General features: G+C 53.8%; 1 protein-coding gene across 3 annotated transcripts in view; it reads left to right on the forward strand.

Annotated features, from left to right (window-relative positions):
- Positions 1-5,651, forward strand: part of LOC121671868 (BPI fold-containing family B member 3-like) — a 7,429-nt gene extending 1,778 nt beyond the window's left edge. The window contains exons 3-17 of one of the 3 annotated variants that reach the window (XM_042044153.1): positions 1-73; positions 104-380; positions 703-804; positions 914-1,036; positions 1,329-1,392; positions 1,833-1,893; positions 2,259-2,338; positions 2,946-3,155; positions 3,293-3,346; positions 3,427-3,597; positions 3,986-4,053; positions 4,356-4,398; positions 4,815-4,878; positions 5,000-5,076; positions 5,315-5,651. The exon at positions 1-73 is cut by the window's left edge and continues 149 nt beyond it. In XM_042044153.1, the coding sequence (XP_041900087.1) occupies positions 1-73; positions 104-380; positions 703-804; positions 914-1,036; positions 1,329-1,392; positions 1,833-1,893; positions 2,259-2,338; positions 2,946-3,155; positions 3,293-3,346; positions 3,427-3,597; positions 3,986-4,053; positions 4,356-4,398; positions 4,815-4,878; positions 5,000-5,076; positions 5,315-5,389 (1,542 nt within the window). In that variant the 3' untranslated portion in view covers positions 5,390-5,651. Of the gene's footprint in view, positions 381-702; positions 805-913; positions 1,037-1,328; positions 1,393-1,832; positions 1,894-2,258; positions 2,339-2,945; positions 3,156-3,292; positions 3,347-3,426; positions 3,598-3,985; positions 4,054-4,355; positions 4,399-4,814; positions 4,879-4,999; positions 5,077-5,314 lie in introns of all 3 variants that reach the window. The other 2 variants (XM_042044135.1, XM_042044142.1) reach the window with 2 other exon arrangements.
- The last annotated feature ends 6,182 nt before the right edge of the window (positions 5,652-11,833 follow it).

Here is an 11,833-nt window from a genome sequence, read left to right on the forward strand (position 1 = left end):
GATGGTCCTGTAGGCAGTCTCCTTGGAAAAGATGGAGTTGTTGGAGGCCTTCTTGGCAAAGATGGAGCTGTTGGTGGCCTCCTTGGTGGAGATGGTCTCCTAGGTGGTCTCCTTGGTGGAGATGGTCTCCTTGGTGGAGATTGTCTCCTAGGTGGTCTCCTTGGCAAAGATGGTGTAGTTGGTGGTCTGCTTGACAAGGATGGTGTCCTCGGTGGTCTCCTTGGCAAAGGTGGTGTCATTGATGGTCTCCTTGGCAAAGATGGTCTTGTTGATACTCTCCTTGACACCGTCCTTGAGCTTCTCATTGGCAAAAATGGTCTCCTTGGCAAAAACGGTCTTGTTGGCAGCCTTCTTGGTAGAAATGGTGAAGATCTCATGGGGTGAGTGAGAGTGGGAGATGGTGTCCCTGAGCAGCCCACTGTGTCTGAGCCATGCCAGGGAAAGGAGATCCTGTTCTGGAGCCTGCACACACAGAGCCCCCTCCCTCCCCTCTTGGGGCAAGCTCATAAACAGGGCTTCATCTGCTGGGATTTTCTGCCTGTGCCTTTTATGTGCCACAAGCTGCTCCTGATGGAGCAGGTGGGGGTCCCTGATGACCCAGGTGGGCAGGACCCCAAGAGCATGGCTGCCGTGCTGGGGGCTGAGGGACAAGGGCTGTGCAAATGTGCTGTTCACTGCCTTTTCCTTATTTCAACCATCCAGACTGAGAATTGTGAACAACACCCTCCCCAAAATCAGTCTGCACTCCCTGCCGGGCTTTGGGCACCAGGTGGACTTCAACACCCAGCTGCTGGTAGAGAGCAGGTAGGGCGTGTCCATCAGGGGCATGGCTTGGGGCGGGCGGTCACCATCTCTTTGGAAAGTAGATGGTCAGCAAATGTCCTGAGCTGCCTGCTGTGCTTCCCCTGGACAGTGTGCCGGGCCAGCCGCTCTGCAAGCAGGTGGAGGTAGATGTGACCATGCTGGTCCAGGACACGTGGACAGCTCACCAGAATGCTCTGAACTGCAAGACTGTTGACATAAACACCTATGTGAGGTATGAATCAGGTGGGACTTGTGGCAGTGGGACACCTTGGTGCTGTTGGTGATCCAGCTGCTGGGCTCAGAGGGGAACAGTTGACCTTTTTTTAAGATTTGGGCTAAGAAAAGAACATTTCTGGGTGTGGGGAACCTAGCACTGGGCAGGATTCAGAGGGCTTGGGAATAGTAATATTTCGGCCCTGAGTATGGACGATGCAAGCGAGGCCTCACGTTTCTCTTGTGTAAAATCCTCTTACTTTCCAGCATTAATCTTTGTCACTTGTTATTTCCTATTTTCCTGTTACCAGACCCAGAGTGCCAGTTCTGGATGAGCCTTTGAAACGCCTCCTTAGCAATGTCCTGCAGGATCTGGTGAGTCTGCAGAGCCACCTTCATGCGACCCACCAGTACAGTGCTGGGTGGGCAGGGCAAGCAGCACAGGCAGCAGGCCAGGCTGCCCCATGGATGTGGATATTTGCACAGCTGTGGGCTCAGCGGGGCGGTCAGCCTGTCCTCCTGCCGAAAGGCACCAGCACCATCACCTGTGCCAGGCTCTGCTGGCAAACAGATTTCTGAGCCAACTGCTGGTTTAGCAGCCACTAACCCGGGTGAGACCCACGCTGGCTCCAAGGGGCCGCCCACCCACCCGATGCTGAGTCCTGTGTGATGGGATGTCCCCCCCAGCCCCGCCTGCAGCAGCTCTGCCCACATGTGCAGCCCAGCAGAGCCCACTGTCACTGGCTGTGTGGGTGCCATGTCACCCACTGGTGCAGCGCGTCCCAGGACCCTCTCACTTCCCTCTGCCTCCCCAGGGCTGCAACATCATCAACGCCAAGCTCAAGGTGTTGAGCTCCCTGCTCGGCTCCAGGAACCGTAAGTGTTGACACCTCCTGTTCCCCTCTTCCCAGTGACATCCTGCCCTGAGCATGGCGTGGCTTTTTTCATTAGGTAAATACAAATATTTTACCAATTTTCTAAAACCAGAACTCCCAGCTCAAACCCAACATTCAGTTTCCCTGCCCCAGCAGCAGCAGACAGCTCTTCCTGCAGAAACCCAGCACAGGAATGGTTGCTTTTAGAAACAACATTTTGCTACAAAATATTGTTTTCTAGTGGCTTTTCTAGCTGGGAATGCTGTGAGCAGGAGCTGCTGCTGGTTCCAGTAACTCTTGGGGCCATGGGATTTGGGAGCATCCCCTGCCATTGCAGCTGAAGAGTTTTCTTCCCTGTGTTCACAGAGGTGCTCCCACTCGGGGCTCTGGGGGACCTGCCCTCCTTCTCCATCCTCAGTGCTGACGCCATCCAGATGGATCTGAAAGTAAGTGCCACCATGTTCCCCGGTCCCAAAACCTCCGACTTTGGGTGATTCGTTGGAACATGGTGGCTGTTTGTCAGAGCTACTCAGATTTCAGCTGCCTTCAGGCACGTGTTCACTGGAAGGTTCTGATGAGTCTGCTCTGGCCACAACCCTGCTATTGCCACTGCTGGGTCTCTACCTTATTTTTTGCCTTTTAGTCCTTGATGGTGGCATGAGCAAGAGTGGCTTGATGCTACTTAATTAAGCATAATTGTAGCACTCTCATAGTTTTTAATCAGAAAAGTTTAATTTCATACAGGAGCAGCAGTCACTGCTCACAGACATGTTCTGTTCATAAGTGGTTTGTCAAAGTAATTGACAGGGACCAGAATCATGCATAAAATATCAGCAATGTGTCTTTCCAATCAGGATACGTGGCAGTGCTCCAACGGGGAAGGGGTAACAGATGCAGCCCTTGCCTGTGCCAGGGCAGCCTGGAGCAGCCCTGTGATCATTTAAGTGCTGACAAACCTCGTGTGAGCCGCTCTGCGAGGTCCACAGGCAGGCAGGGTGCCCAGGGCAATCCTCTGAGCCCCACCAACATCCCTCCCTGCTCTGTCCCCTGTAGCTCCTCTCTGAGAATGCCAGAGGTGGCATGACAACCCCCATGCAGGGGCTGCCACTCACTGCCAGCCTGAAGTTGGCCACCAGACGCCCGCCACGGCTCAGCCTTTCCCAGGACACCCTCAGCGCCCTGCTGGAGCAGGTCCAGGGGCAGGGAGCCCTCAACCTCAGCATCACCAGCTTGACGGGTAGCAAATTCCCTCTGCAAGGCCAGGTCAGTGTCCTGGTTGCTCTTGGGTGACCCAAGGACACCCAGCGTTGCCTGCTTGTGTTTGTGGGGTCCAGCTGAGGCCAGCGTGGGCTTTGCACGAACCCTCCCGGGCAGCGACGTCACCGGTGCTGTTCCCACAGGTTCCCGAGAGCAGCTCGCTGACCATGGATGCCCTTTTCCCGTTCATCCCCCAGGTCAGTCACCTCCTCCATGTGCATTGATTCCAACCCCACCACTCACCCCACCCTTGCCCTGACCTCCTCTGCCCCTGCAGCTCGCCCGGGTCCTCCCTGGCTCTCTGCCACTGGAGCTGCGTGTCCGAGTGAGCAACGAGCCAGTGGTGACTGTGAGGGACGGAAGAGCCACTGTCACCCTCAAAGCCTCTATCGACATCATCAGTCCCACCCTGCAGACCTCCCAGGGGCTCCTGTTCTCCCTCGATGTGGTGAGTGAGCTCCCAGGAGATGAGATCCCTGAACAGGGCGATGGCTGAGGCTGGATGACTGCTGGCATCCCCTTGGCTTGCCCTACCCTTGGCCCTGCAGCATTTGCACTTTTGTATTTACGGCATCATCAAAACAGTGATGCCCAGTCCTTTAAACAAGCTCATAACCAAGCATAAAACGTAAGTGAAATGTTTCAGGAATAACACAAAATAAAGACAGGAAGGTGAACCCTGGGGAGAGAGATACATGATGCCATCTGTCACAAAAATGTGGCTTCTCGGCACAGACAAGTGTTTTTTCTCAGAATGGGTAATTTACAAATACACTTTTCAGTCTTGGGAGCTGTGCAGGGGAATAACCTCATTTCTTTCATTGTTCCATTTCCAGGACATCGTTCTGAACATCACCCCATCAGTCTCTGATGGCAAATTGCAAACCTCCCTGGCTCTTGACAGGTAGAGCCCAGCTCTGCGGGTGGGGGGGCTCTGCCTGGGGACAAATGGAGCTGGTGGCAGTGAGGGGGGACAGTGATGTAGACATAGTAAAGATGTCAAGGGCTGCTGGAGCCTTCCTGCCTCATCCCAGCCCCCACCTCAGACCAAATGTATGGCTGATGTGATGAGACAGTTGTAAAAAAGTTGTTCTGTTTTTAAAATCCTGTATCTTTATGAGGGTGAGGAAAATTCCAGACTGAGAAAGGGCCTGGAGGAGGCTGCACCAACACATCCCAACTCTTCCTTGTTTTCATCTTTTGTAGCATCAACCTGACACGGTTCCCCTCGAGTCTTGACGCTTCCACTGTAAGTGCATGCCCTGGATCGAGGTGCTGCAGTGAGTGATGCAATGGCCAGAGGCTCTGTGTAGGGGAGGAAAACCAAAAGCTAATTCTTCTTCAGTTTTCACCCTTCTACTTCTCTTGGCGGAGGGCAATTGCTCTCTGTCCTGCAGATCCTTCTGTGCCCTACAGCAGTGACACTTGGGTGTCTCTCCTCACTTGTTGGCAGCACAGTGGGGGTGCTGGGAATGGGGGAGGAATAATTAAAAAGAAATTACCCAAAGAGCATATCCACCCTCAGTCCTGGGAGTGTTTCACTGGAGGAAGAAGCTTCCTAGTGCTTGTGTTTCATAGCAGACTGAGTAGAACTCAACCGATAACCCTGCCATGGCCCAATAACCACTGCTCTCCTCTGCTACTGACACACCCTCTTCCCTGCAGGCCTCCTCACTCACAGAATGGCTCAAGAAGGTCCTCACAAATGTATATGTACCTTCTGTTAGAGGTATGGGGGTCAGGGTCCCCTCTCATCTCCAATTCAGCTGGATTCGGGGCTCTCCCCCCCCCTTGCTGCCTTCATTCTGGGTTTCATCCCTGTGACGAGATTCTTACACCTGTTTTTGCAGATGCCTTCCATGTGTCGGTCCCACTGCCCAATGTCCTTAACACCAGCCTCAGGAACGCTGAAGTTGACATCACTGATGTAAGAATTGCATTTTCCCACCATGCTGTGTCCTGGGGAGTGGGAATGTGCCCACCCAGGGCTGGGACGTGCAGATCCCACACCCCCATACCACCCTGGCCAGCCTCATTTCCCATGGGCTGCTCCCAGTTTCCCTCTGCTGGTGTGGACCCACAGGAAAACCTCACCTGGGGTATGGGAAAAAGCTGGTGAAAGTCTGAATGAAACAACTGAGTCGTTTTTGTGCTGCTTCTTCCAGGTGGACGAGTTTTCCGGCCAGACCACTCTAGAAAGATTCTGCTCAGGAGGAGCCTCGATGCTGTTCCCTTTCTGAGACAGCACATGCACCCCAAGCCCTGCTCTGCTCCACTCTCTCCCTCTTCCTTTCTCTCAAGCCCTGCCCCATGCTGTGGCTGTGGCCTGAGCAGGACGGGCAACAGCCTTTGGCCAGCATCAGGGTGGGAAAACTTCTTGGCTGGTGGATGTTTGGGGGTTCCTGTGGCCGCTTCTAACATCCATAGCCAGGAAGCAGAGCTCTTAGGCATAAAGGTTGCTCTTGTATTGCTCTTTCAATAAAATCTTTCACTGTCACAGTATTTCCTTCTCTGGATATTTATTCAGATGTGTTTCTGGCTCCCCACACCTGTTTGCCTGCTCCATGCCCCTCTGCCACATGGATGGGTGGGGAGGCTGTGCCTTCAGAGGATGAACTGGTACCTCAAGAGAGCATTTCTGAAGCACAGCCTGTGGCACCAGCTGTGAAACAGCCTCTCGCAGGGGCACTGGGTTGGGTGCACGTGGGTGCCCTGCTGGAGCCCTCTCTCGTGCCTGACTGACGAGGGGCAGAGGGGAGATTGCAATGCAGTGCTGGCACAGCTCTTGCTGATATCTCCCTCTCCTTTGGAGCTCTTTGGAGCAGCTCCCGCTGGCAGCAGGTCCCACATGGAGCCTGCTGGTGCTGGTTGTGCAAGGCTCTGTCCAGAGCCAGGCACAGATAACCTGAGCTCACATTCCATAGGGATTTATTTACGTGTGTATTATCCCCTTGTTGTGTAAGACGCACCAGGTTATCAAAAAAAGCACATTTGATCTCACAAAGGCATTAAGTGTTGAGGGCACCAGAACAAAAGCACCCTTATGGCCAGGAGTGGCCATGGGGGTGTCCCAGCACAGGAAGGAAACATCATCTGCCAGGAAGGAGCTGGCAGCTGCAGGATGGGTGGGACAATCCTCAGGAGCCACTTCTCAAGGTTCCTCGAGCACTACAGGAGACAAAAATCTCCTGGCACTTTTCCAAAGCCTCCCCATGCACTTGCTGGAAATTTAAGAATTTCCCCCTGATGTGGTAAGCTGTGTGTGCCAGCCCACGTGCAAGTGTCAGCAGGCATTTCTGTGGAAGAAGCTGATTTCCCAGCACGGCTCTTTCAGGTCAGTGCAGCCACAGTCTCAGGCAGCTATTTCTTCCCTTTATCCCTGGGTTCTTGGGTAACAGTGCTACCTGATACTGGCTATCCAGTAACCTGTTGCTCAATGCTTTTCCCTGGTTTACAAGTCTTTATTCATAATGGAATATATGAAACCCACAAATGGTGCTTTACACCCTCAATCCACCAGCTTTGAAAATTTAGGCACCTTTCCACATTTCCTGCAGCACCATCACTGCATAAGGGTCTGCTGTGTGGGTGAAAGCAGAGGTGCCCACAGAGCAGCATAAGGTCTCACCTTGACCAGGAGCTGAGCAAAGCCAGGCTTGAAAATCAGGATGAGGTCAGGTAAAGAAAAGGAGTCCAAATAGTGGCACAAGGTACTGTGAGCTTGGGGGAATAGAGCCCCTGTTTTACTCCCAAACCTTATGATACACCCTGGTGAGCCAAGAAAAACCATGGGAATAAACCCAACAATAGTAGGAATGCAGGTGAGTAATTCTAGTTTATATTTAGTGACTAGTCTGAAAAATCAGAAAAGAAGGTTGCTATAGCAAAATGAAAACCCTCTTCTTAAAATCCATTCATTTAACATGAAAATTTCAGGAGGTTTTGTGTAGTGGTATCCTTTTGAGGTTCTGGTTAATTTTATCATTATAAGGTTAAAATGAGCCATTTTAATAAGAAAGGCCAATGTGAGTCACTGATATGATTTCAGCCTTAATTTTCACACTCACCTCAGGGTGAGGGGGGCTCAGGTTGGGCTGTAGGTTACGAGGAATCATTTCACAGTGTATGAATGTTGTCACAGTGCCCAGGGATGGAAAGGATTTAGGGGGTGACCATAAATAGGAATAAGCAAACAGGGGCTGGGGTGGGCAGGAGCTGGCTGGAAACCTCCCTGTGGATGGATGGATGGATGGACTCCCCCTCTCCCCACTGTGTGTTCCCAGATCCATTGGCCCAGCGTGGCTCTAACTCGTGAATGGTTTCCGTTCTCCTAAAGCTCGTGTTTTCTATTCACTGAAAAATTGTCACCCATCTCGAAATACCTGACAGCCCTTGATCTCAGCCCAGCCTATCTCCACTCTCCCTGTTGTTGTTCCCCAGGTCCTGCCAGCACCCACAGCTTTCCCAGTCCAGCAGCAGACACGATGCCACCATTGCACTGCCCTCCTGTGCATCCTGCTGACCCCAGCATGGAGCCAGGCAAGAGATGCCATCCTCAGGCTCAGTAAAGGAGTTTTGAGTGATGGTGAGTCACCAGTGCCACTCTGGAAAACAGGAGCCAAGGGGGTCCTTTGGGATTGACACCCTCATACCAGCACCCATGATCAGGGAAGGGAGAGCAATTGCATGTGGAGAGGGAAGAGCACGATGCTTGTGAGCAAACCTTCCCCCTCCAAACTGATCCTGCAGTAGTTTTGTTTATGTAATTAAAATTTCAACTGGCCAGACTCTTAAAAGAAGAAAGCTCCGTGTGGGATCTGACGGCTGCTGGGAAGTCGTGCAGGTTTGTGGGGCAGAAGAGGCTCCTGAGCCGGCCGGGGAAGGGCCGGGCTGGCGGCAGTGCGGGGGCGTTTGCCCGTAGAGGGTGCGCGAGTTGCGCGCTGGCCGCGGCTGCCGAGCCGCCGCTCCCGGCTGCAGCCCGCCCGCCTGACTCCGCTGCAAGCCCAGCAGAAGCAGAAGGAATAGCAGGGCAAAAGAACCGACCTCCTGATAAAACTGGAAAGCAAATTAAACAGGAAAATAACTGAGAAAACTTGGTGTCTTTTATAATTTCTGGTCTAACTGGCCTCTGACTCTCCCACCTCCTGAGCATGGCTGTGTTAGCTGTGGAGCCCAGTTGGGCGTAGAGCTGCCACTTGTAATGTCCCTCTTGCTGTCCCTGGAGGCTGAGGACCGTGGAGCTGACGCAGGGTGTCCGTGCAGGTCCTGCCCGGCACTGGTGCTTACCTCGACCCCTACACTCGAGTGGCCCTCAATGGCAAGAGATGGCTGGGGCTGGGGCTGGTGCTGCAGCTGTTTGGCGGCATTAAAATCAGACTCCTGAGAGGATGAGTGATGCAGATGTCCTCCCCTGCTGGCATAAACTACCTCGCCATCAAGCTCTGCCAGCCCCAGCCCACACCCTGTGAACGGCAAATGTGTGAGGGCATGTTACACCGCTCCATCCCACCGTCCCTGCAGGTGACAGCCACTCACCAGCCACGCCACAGGGCCGGTGGTGTTGGTGTCTGTGTGCCCCTCACACAGCCACAGTGAGTGATGTGCTGTCCCACAGGTCCCAGGGCACAATTCTGCCCTGTGTGCCACATTCAGGGGTCATTTTAATGGACATGGTGTGGGGTCTTCTGAGACGTGAGCACGTATTGTAGGAACCACTCAGGCTGAGATTTTCTCTGCTCATTTAAGGAGACTATACACTAGTAGATAAAAGGCAGCAATAAATTTCCCACTGGCTATTTTGGGATGCAAATTACAGTTATCTCATGCAAAATCCAAGCAGAAACGATTCACTCTGCTGCTGCAATTGCCTTGCTCCAGGAGGTCTGTGCTCCACGCTATTCACAGGGAATTGTTTAACAAGACCCATTTACTTTGCAGCAGGTTGTTTTCATGGTGCTCCTTTAGTCTTCCACAGTCTGCTCCCAATTGTGGATAATTTATTGGCAAGTATCCTGAACAGGCTTCTTCCTAATCTGGTAAATCGGAAAAATAAAACGTTCCGGGAAATAGCAATGAGTCTGAAGGGTTGTGGTGCAGCTCCCTGTGGCGTCACCAGTGCCTGGAGCAGGAGCACAGCCACTGTCCCAGGGCTGCTGCATCCACCCACCCAGTGGCTTGGGATTAGTGGGGGACACATTCCATGTCTCCATCAGCTTGGGAGGAGCTTCTCCCTCCTTCCCAATGCAAGGTCTGCCCAAGTGCTGAGAGTTTCTAAGGAGGCCCTGGACTGTGCTATGGACTAATGGAATCTCTCCTCCTCCTGAAAGCCCCAGGGTCTTTCTAGCCATCCCCCACGGGCTCCTGGGTCCCAGCCCCAACCCCAACTCCTCTGAGGAAGGGCCAGGTGCCCAGGGCCAGACCCAGAGCTGGTGGAGTCATCAGCAGGGCTGCCATTCCAGGTGTCCAGTGCTCCCATGCCCAGGGAAAGCCTGGCAGAGCCAAGCAGGGCTGTGTGTCCCTTCTCTGGCTCCAAATGTGGATTAACACTGCCCCTCCCCAACTCCTGCAGCTCTGCCCAGTGCTTGACATTGCCCTGGGATTAGTCAGTGACCAGCTGGGAGCACACGGTGGGTCCCACACCTTGTCCTGCCTTGGGCCATGTGTCACCCACTCCAGCTGAGGGACACCCTTCCCTCCTCTGCTCCACCCTGGCCCCAGATTTGCCCAGTGCCAGGAGCAGGGGTCCCCAGCAGCTCCCTGCCCAGGGCCCACCTGAAAGCCAGGGCTCTTCTGGATGAAACAGAGCTCCAGGCAGGGGAGGGGGGGATTTGCAGTCGAGTCCGACAAGGAATCGCTGACTCCCTCCCTCTTTCCCCAGCACTGGTGCCCCTGGATTTGCTGGGCTGCATCCAGTACACCAGGTCCAGCCTTCCCCTGGCAACTGGCCAGTTCCTTGAGGTGGATTTGAACATGAGTCCTGCATCTTCGCCTTCCATCGGTGCACAGGGTTTGGGATATTTCCCTTGGGTACATCAAGGTCTCCTTCAGCCATGTACACCTGGGCAGGGGGCTGTGGAAGCTGGCAGAGGTCCTGGCTCCATGCCTTGCTCTCACCTCTGTCATGGGAGAGCACAGCAGGTTTTAGGTTTCACAAACTTTTGGAGAAGGAAGTGTCACGGGGCTCGACTTGGCGAGGCCGTGCGTGCAGCCATTTCACAGTGAGGGAAGATGAAGTTGACCGTAAAGGCAAATATTGCAAACGTTTTGACTTGTGTTTACTTCTCCTGTGACTCCAGGCTGTCATCGCGTGTGTGGCCACAGGCCTGGTGGACTACCCACTAGGAAAGCCAGAGACTGTCCCCAAGCCCCAATGGGACCCCATGCCACCCACCCTTGCCACCCACAGTGGACACCAACTTCTCCCACTGGGCCTCTCGGTGAACTTGCTCAGGTGAGACAGAGCTGTGCTGGGTTGCAGGAATTCAGGATCAGACCTGTCCTGGAGGGCAGCACTGTGCAATTCCTGCATCAACGGGCAACATGCTCTGCAGCTCCTGGTCACTGTTTGTGCTCCCACTGGCAGAAACTTTCCATTTTTGGATGTTGGCAGGTTCTCCAGGCATAGCCTAAGCCACATGAATTGCTGATGGAAATTGCAGTCCCCAAAGCACCTGTGGTGACCCTAAAGAACAATGCAGGTGTGATCCAGCTCACAGCTACAGCAGAGGTGATGGTGATCCAGCCAGGTGATGTCCCTCTGCCTTCTGAACATCGTGTGTATGAAGGCACAACCCATGCAGAAATTCCTTCTGCAGCTTCCCCTCGCCACAGGGCAGTTTCCCCATAGATGGGACCTGCACCCAGCGTGGCATGGCTGGGCTGCAGCCTGGCCAGCGGCTGGAGGAGCCACCCCAGCCCTGACCTCTTTGTTTGACCATGAGACACTTCCTTGAGGAGGCAGGGGCTGCACATAGAGGGGATGGAGTTTGGGACTGAGACCCGGGGAGAAGTTCAGCAGTCACCTCCTGCCCCATGACACTGTGCTGGGCTGGCTTGTGTCCCACATGTATGCTGGGAGAGGGGGTTCCCCTCCTCAGGCTGCTGAACATTGACTTCACCTGCCCGAGGGTCCCACTGAGTGTCTCTCCATACCCAACACGGCACAGCAGCAGCTTGGTCTTATCCCTGTAGATGTTGCATCCTGCCTGCATTGCTTGAGCAGATTGAGCACATGTGTTTTTTCCATGGAACATTGTGTTTTGGACTCTTTTGTGGGTGCTCGGAAGGGTGTGGGTGTACTTTACATTCTTGTGCTCAGGTTCAATGAAGTCCAGCCCTCTCTGCAGCCACAGCAGGTGTTCAAGCCTGTAGGCATGGCCAGCTCTGGTGAAACCCCTGGGCTCAGGACAGACTCCAGGTGGGAAGGCTGCAGTCCCTTTTGTCCACCCCCAGCTCAGGGGGTGCACAGCTCTGCCAGCAAATGCTGTGTCAGACCCAAACATGTCAGACTCTTCAAGGCCGGGACCCAAAGCTGTGGGGTATCTTGTTCGTGTTGAGCACCCATCACACCATCACCTGCCCTGGGATTTACTGGGGCTTTGTCCTTGGAGCACTTAGGGACCCAGGGGGGAAATCACCCAGCAGCGCCACTGAACTCTGCATGAACCACATGAAACTTCTGCTAA

The sequence above is a fragment of the Corvus kubaryi genome, unplaced genomic scaffold (genome assembly GCF_017639235.1).
Source record: "Corvus kubaryi isolate FWS band 111438036 unplaced genomic scaffold, C.kubaryi_AGA036_p1.0 134, whole genome shotgun sequence".
Classification (NCBI taxonomy): domain Eukaryota; kingdom Metazoa; phylum Chordata; class Aves; order Passeriformes; family Corvidae; genus Corvus; species Corvus kubaryi.